General features: G+C 40.3%; 1 protein-coding gene across 1 annotated transcript in view; it reads right to left on the reverse strand.

The window, feature by feature from the left end:
- POF1B (premature ovarian failure, 1B) overlaps positions 1-4,739 on the reverse strand; it is a 15,276-nt gene extending 10,537 nt beyond the window's left edge. Inside the window, exons 1-3 of the mRNA XM_010284310.1 lie at positions 4,596-4,739; positions 3,114-3,152; positions 1,414-1,623 (exon numbers count right to left, since the gene is read on the reverse strand). Of these exons, the coding sequence (XP_010282612.1) occupies positions 1,414-1,623; positions 3,114-3,152; positions 4,596-4,739 (393 nt within the window). The remainder of the gene's footprint in view (positions 1-1,413; positions 1,624-3,113; positions 3,153-4,595) is intronic.
- Between the last annotated feature and the right edge of the window lie 3,131 nt (positions 4,740-7,870).

The following is a 7,870-nucleotide window of genomic DNA, read 5'->3' on the forward strand; positions in this document are numbered from 1 at the left end:
AGTAGCGGCAGTCCAGCTGGTCCTTATTTTCCTGAGAGCAATTCACCTAGCAGAAGATACGGAACAAGATCGTCACTGAGTTACCTTCTTCTTCAAGATGAAAGCTGAACGTGAAAATGCTACAAGTACGATGGATTTGGTTTTGTTTGCTCTTACTAATTTGCAATTTGTTTAGACTATTCTTTTCCTTGATATTGAGTCTTCCATGTATTGAGGTTTTCAGTAAACTATACACAAATAAATTACTTCCTTTACAACAAGAAATACACAAAGTATTATCTCTGCAGCAATGTCATCATCATTCTAACATAGAAAGTGTTGAGAATTAGGAAATCTTTCATTAATATACAGGTTTCCATAGCTGTAGTGGGCAAGATGCCTGTGGGCAGCACCCAGGTAAAACCAGCTGGGTGCGAGATTCCCAACTGTAAAAAAGATGTTTGTATTGCCACAGTTCAAATGTTTACATACATGAACAATAAAAGAATTTAAACAGCAGCCCAAAGTGAGTTTACCTAAGCTGGTTCATGGAAGTATCCGGCTATGGAATATTCCACGTAACTCTAACACCAAGGTCACAAAGTCTGTTTGTCTTGCCACCTGTATACTGAACAGATGCATAGGGAGGGCTGCCACACTCCCTCCCCCAACTGAAGTAATAGTGTACGTGTACAGCAAAGCCTCCTGCAGCCCTTCGAAACTCCAGAACCTGCAACCTGCTGTGAAATGAAGGGCAAAGGAAGCTAGTTTTGTGCTTCCAGTGAATCTATGTCAAATATTTCTACATCAAATTGAGATATATTTGAAGTCCTTATTGATCAGTTTAGACAGAAAGCAATCCTGAATTGATACACGTCTAGTTTAAAAAGTAATGTATCTTTTCTCCAAATCTAGAGGCATAAGCCTTACACTGCTCAATCTTTGTTGTACAAAACCTGACAGATGAAACCTGACTCAATCAATGGGTAATGCTCCCAGATAAAGAAAAAAAAAAAAAAACCACCACCAAAAAAACAAACCAGCATGACCTAACACATTTAAAGGACAACACAATGATGATCAGCCAGTACAATTAAGCCAGTACAGACACAGGTCTACGCCAACAAGAAATAGGATACAACACCTAAACCAGCTTTTTTTGTTGTTTTTTTTTGATTAGCAGCACCTGCCATAGTCTTGGACAGTTCTAGACAATGCAATCACAGCATACAAAGAAGTTACCTGCAACAGACACGCAAACTCTGCTGTTTACTAACAACGTGTGCATGGTGCTTAAGGACCCTGGTATGATTTTGAACAAAAACTTTCTGAGATTGGGAATTAGCAATTTTATGTTATCTGTGAAGTTTTGTACTCTGCATATAAAACAAAACCAAGTTGTCTCTAGTAAAACATTCAGCAAATGACTCTTACCGGTTCACACGTTTGAACTGTTACTCTCCTCACTGTATTTCCTCTGCAGTCATCGCTCACCGGAGTTATTTCACAAGGGCTACAGGTCTGTGTCTGCTGGCACTGGTGAGTGACTTGGGACTGCTCAGCGGGCTGGCAGGGCTGGGCAACATGGCACTGGTCGGCTTGCTGGGGAATCTGACATTGGTGGGAAAATTGATACTGCTTCTCCTAGAAAGAAGAATGAACTTTTTTAAGCTGCTGGACAAGATGGAAGCTTAATATGAACATATAAATGAATGACATGTTTTTGCATGGAAAGACCGATGACAGTTTCAGCTATTTTAATAATCCTAATAAAATTGCTTCCTTCTCCTAATTGAACATGAGTTCGCCTCTCGCTTTCATCCTTCAAGGTTATAATTCCCAAATATTAGTAGCTGCAAATGAAAAGCACGAAGATTTGCCTTTCCTGACCAAGTTGTATGTTTCATTATGGTGTTACTCTTAACATACTTGGGCAACGGGGACCTCTATTATTTAAAATTAAACGCATGCATATCCTGTTTCATTAAGTATTTTAGATGTAAAAAGAGCTCCAGTTGAACTGAGTTTTTGTTACTTCAGTTAGAAAAAAAATTTAGTACAGGAAACAGCTTGAGATATTTTCCTCCATAAATGCTTTCAGCAGTTCCAGATTCAGAGTGTACCATATATAAGGGACACATGTCTTGTTTTTATAATCAAGAAAAGTGCTATTTACAAAACCACCCACCAAAAAATTTGTCTTTTCAATTCGTTTTGTGTAAAAATTTCTATTGGTTATTCTGTTCTGAAGCTACTGCAAGAAATTAATTCTCACTCAGTAGTCAGATAAAGACTGACAGTGCTACGGATACAACAGCAGTTTTCATTATTAGTCTGAAATAATACATTCTTCGTAAAAATATAGCAAACCTTCCAACTTCTGCTCTCCTTACATACAGAAATTGTTTCATTGACTTTGAGAATGTGTCCTAAACCTCAACAAGGCAATTCTCAGGTTACCAGGAGTTCCAAACAAAAAAAACCCAGGAACATTAATTTTCTACTACCATCTGAATTATCTTTTGTAATAGAGAACATAAACAACCAGCTTACTTGATGGGGATTTAATAGCTCATATTTTCTTATTGTCTTTTCATAGATGACATTGTTTCCAGGACAGAAATTCCCCCCTCTAAGAAATGGGGATAACGGCTCCTGTAAAACATTTTAATAAAAACATCCGTAAACGTTGTCAAATAGCAAATTCAGAATTAGTGTAATTTGGACTCAAAAATCATATGGGATTTTTGTAATTCCAAGACATATATACTTTGAGATAGTTCTTTAAGATATGTACATTTGAGTGCATGCCCGTTTGGAAAAGAAGTGACTGTGCTTCTATCTAGACAACATTTGAAATAAACGTAGTAGGAACAGTTAGACATTAATCTCCGCTAGCGATACTATTGAAGCGTAGTAATGGAGCCTTAACTGCTGAGAGGTGGGAAGCCTGACTGGCGATTCTGTAATATTTTCAGCTCCTAATAATTTCTCTCACAATCAGAGGTATGGGCCATGTGATATCAAAATATTTAGCAGCCCTGGCGCAGGCAGCCGATCACTTTACCGAATCCAGATAATTAAGGAAGGAAGAGTGACACAAGCAGAACTCCAGCACTAAACAGTTTTCCTACCTGATCAGGATTCTCAATAATAATCCTTCGAACAGTGCCCTGCAGGGAAGAAAATAAGTTTCAGTGATTACTGCACTTTAAAACCTTTTCTGCTCAGAGCTCAGGCTTACATGTATTCCCAAATTAATCTGAATATGGTCATGCGCTATAAACACATTGCGATCCACTAGCCAAAATCACCTAGAAATGTTTTAAAGCCAGGGCCTTTCCACCCCAAAGGAAATAACCCATATACAGCATGGCAGTATGCAGTCTGTTACTCTCAATTTTAAGAGTTTGTTTTCTCTCAGTCACCTCTTTGCAGGTCTGAGGGAATTAGTGCCAACAGAACAGGATGCGAATCAAAGCTGGACTAGGTCTTCAAGGATCCCATGTCTCTATCCCACAGACATTCTCTTTTACATACGGTCTGTCATATTACGTACCACGGTCAGCTGGTGTAAACTGATGTACACCTAAAACACTCTTTTGTTTCACCATGGGAAGAAAATTTGCATTTGGCTAACACACCGAAATGAAAGAGGCACAGCAACTGCTCACAGACCACATCAGGTCACTATCCAATCGTTCCAAAAAGCAGTCACAAAACTCCATAATTGACACCTATGAAAAAAGATGCCCGCACGGAACATTTCCAAGTTCCTGAATGAAAAATTAAATATGGATTTCTGTAATTTAGGAAGGCGTAAGTGGCAGCTGGTTTTTTCATTTTCAAATAGATTCTTTCACTTTTTTTCCCCAGCACTGTCTACAAGCAATTGCAGTCTTCAATTTCATGGACCAACACCAGTTATAACAAATGGTACACGTTGCCTGAAGTCTTCACATCCAGTTCTTTATCTGAGAAAGCAAAAATTCCCACTGAATGTAATCTAAGGATTGGGCAATTTATTAGTTTACAGCACACCAGCTATTCTTCCTCACAGTAACACACCATTTCTTCCCTTAACCTGTAGGCAGTGCTTGGAAAGGCTGTATTGCTGCAGTTCAGTCTTGGAGACATTCTTAACTGCACAAGGGCAGCTCTGAAGTAGGTCAGGTTTCCAGCTGTGAACTGTTGCATAATTTTAGGAAGCCTGAAGCAGTTTTCCAAATCTCCCAAGAGTTAATCATAACAGCACCAGGAAAGAGAAATCAAAGTAGAAAAGAAACTGTTTCAGCAGCAATCATGATAATTAAGAAATCTCAAAATTGTAACTGCTGCAGAAAACTTAGAAAGCTGCTTATTCCTCCTCCCACACGCCATGTACCTGAGGTAGGTCCCTCAAAGAAGGGAACCCACCGACGCCAACAGAACTCTCCGTATCGGGATCTAACACCGAAAAGAGACGACACGGAGGTCTAGAACATACAGCCCAATTCCTACATTACTTTGATCCCTACAGAATCTGAACTAAATGTAAAATACTTTAAAAAAATGAACGCCCGCTGGCGTTTCCTTCACAGCAGTTACGCAGGAGGCATACCCCTGACAACCAGTACCTCCTCTGACCCAGGCGAGGCAGCTCCGAGCCGCGCGCCGAGCCTCGCACCACGGGCTCTGTCCGTCCTGGAGCACTGCGGTGCTGCGACACTACGAGTGCCACGGGAGAGCAGTAGCTGTTCTTGTTCAGAGCTCACTACCATCGCACGGCGCATGGGAACAAGATACACATTGTGTATGAAACTAAAAGGCACATTTCCAATTTACAGAAAAGCTGGACAAACCTGCCTGAACTAAATCATGCTGCCACAGGGCTGTGGAATACGTAACTCACACGGCCTAGTTTAGAGGGGATAATTTCTAAAATTATTTTATCTAGTTCCCTGTGTTCCTCAGAGGAATGCATTCAGAACTGAGAAGACTAGAGCATTTTAAGTTGAAATATACTTTTATAATATTCAAAAGAATGGTCTAGTCGTATGTGGAATATTATACACAACCCAAGAACGTTTTGCTTGGATAAAATTACGCTTATTTTTAAGACAGCCAAACTCTTTCATTTCCAAAAAACTCTGATGCAGATACATTTCCCTCGCTCCATCACAAAAAAGATTGGCCGGCCCTTCCTCCCCTACGAGCCAAGCAGCTGGACTCTCACGGGCTGGGAGAGAACCCAGAAGCCAGAAACCCTGCGAGACAGTGCCAGCCTGAACTACCCACAGGCAGTTCCTTGCTCTGCAGAAGGGACCCCAAGGCCTTCGGAGCTGTGTCCTCGGCAGCGCGAGCGCGCCGCAGGAGGTACAGTGCCATGGAGAAGGACCTCGAGCTATTTCCATAAGGGGCATAGCTCAGGCTGCTCTCTAGATCTCCTATCACGCTTTGGAGATGCAACATTCTGTAACTGGAAGAAGGAAGAGGAGAGTGGGATTTTAACTGGGAGAGTCCAGTTCAGTGGCACGACTGGGTTTGGGAATTATAATGATCTAACCAGTCTACAGAAATGGCAGGCTACGTTTGAGGGCTGTTTCAAGAAATACAGACAAATCTTACAAGCTGGTTAATATCATCCCATTTTCACAACAGGAGGGGAGAACCCTTAGCACTTCACAGAACCGCGCACAGCCATGAAAAGATCTTACTCACAAAATTTCTCACATGGATAGACGACAACTACAAAGGCTTTCAGGATCCCGCACTCTGCACTGACAGCAAACATCGTGTGTGTGCCGTTTCATGTATTATTTTTTCATGACCACGGTGAAAGGGTTCATACGTGTAAGCCATACTGGAGGAGGGTTTATTCTAAACAGCATTCTTCATTTAGATCAAGCAGATAAGAGCAAAATTTGCCATGAATTACTCCAGATGAAGCTTGCCATAGCTGGGACTAGCATTTGGCTTCTACATCAAGCATAAAACAAAGTTAGATCAAAAAAGTAAAGAAAAATAAATCCTGAACCACAAAAAATACAATCAGGTGTACCATATACACACACCAGTTTCAAATTTTCCCTCCCTCCGGCTCATTAGAAATGTACATAAACACAACAGAATGCACCAACCATCTGACTAAATAAGAAGTCAGCATATCAACAGTGACACAGATGTTTGTTATTTATCTACAAAAGCTCTGCAGAAGTAAATTAAACATTGCTCAAAGATAGCCTTTGCCTTACCAACATTAAGAAGCTTAAACTACAGCTCTAGACTGCCATTAACTGGAAATTTTAGCGTTCGGTTAAAACATCTGTGTGAGTCAGGTATCGTTACATTATTCAGTTTATGCAGCTAGATGTGATCTGCTCAAAGGGCAACTTAATCAACTCTTCGGAAACTTCCTACACTCCTCCCAGCACTTCCTTCTGACAACTCCCATTCAGCACCAAGTATGCAACTTCTGTCTACTCCCAGCTGACTTCCCTGTTTGTTACTGTTTTCTTCTTTAATGACTTCCTAATAACCTTTATTAAGCACCTTCCCTCTCCACCATTAAAACTACAACCCTCACAAAGCCTGATTTGAACTACACCCTCTTTTGTCTTTAAAGTCTAATCCAGCAAAACGCTTCAGCGAGAAATTATTTTTCACCAGCATGACTTAATGGATTTAGTGTCTAAAACACACGTTGAAAATTAAACATGCTTTGTACAGCAGAGACAGCATTTGAGTCTATAATCAAATTGTTCAGGCACTTATCGGAGTAGAGGAAGCCTGTGACTGCAGTATTTATTCTAATGAATATTTAATTAATTGAACACAATTCAGACTATCATCTAGCCTAGTTGAGCAGATCACTTATCTGGGAGGTGAGAGACCAGTGTTTACACTCCTGCCCCACATCTTGCAAAAGAGGGATTAACAGCTGTGATTTAGCGGGAATGTGTCCGTCATATCCACGTCACGTTAACACTATTGGTGAAGCGGCTCGCTTTCCAGAATTTACAAACGCCATCCTACAGAGGAAGATAGCCCCAAAACTATGCAAATATGGCTTTGAAAAGGAGCTCAGAATTTATTTTTAAACCGTTTTTTTTCTCTAATACATCCGACTGTCATTAATAGCAGTAGAAGTGGGGTTAGTATGTTATACTCAATAGGGTAACATGTATTTGTTTCAAGTTGAACTCTTACTTCTTTTTCCTGTGGTGTATAAATATTTCACTATGAAAAAGAATAGAAATTAAGACCAATACAAAATCTGATCTCCTCTTCTGTTTTCATAATCAAAGCTGTTTTTAAGTTACTGTTTCTAGTTTTGTTTTTAAGAGTTAGCTATCAATCGATAAAATTGGTATTAAAATTAAAAAATTATATTAAATTCCATCAATACCTTCAAGCCATTCCCTGAATACACAGACAGCAGCAAACCTGCTAAACTGCACTGTGAAGACTTTTAAAGCAAAGCTAAATTAACTCTTGTTACTTCCCTACCTGCTTAGTCGCATGTTATTAACATCACCGACTCAAACCATACGAAGCGCACACACCTTCGTATTCTGTTTACATGAGTAGCACCAAATAAGCATGAAAGTGTTTTTGTGAACATCCCACCGGTGGGCCTGGGAGCACCCAGAGCCTGCAGCTCCTGCTCCGGCTGGGTTTTTACAGTTCCATCGACAAAATGGGAGAAAATACTGCAAGAGAGTAAGGAATTTAGAAGTTCAAGTTAGAGTTGCCGAACAGGAAACCAATACAGGATTGACGGCTCCATTCAAAAAGCAAACGAAAAGGAGAAATTTAACGGGAAGTAAAGAGTTCTGGATTAAAGCGAGTTACCGAGGAAGGAAGCTTTCCTTACTCGCCTGAGACAGGAGTCGTTTCTGTAGCTGCCTGT

This window comes from Phaethon lepturus, unplaced genomic scaffold (genome assembly GCF_000687285.1).
Source record: "Phaethon lepturus isolate BGI_N335 unplaced genomic scaffold, ASM68728v1 scaffold43863, whole genome shotgun sequence".
Classification (NCBI taxonomy): Eukaryota; Metazoa; Chordata; class Aves; order Phaethontiformes; family Phaethontidae; genus Phaethon; species Phaethon lepturus.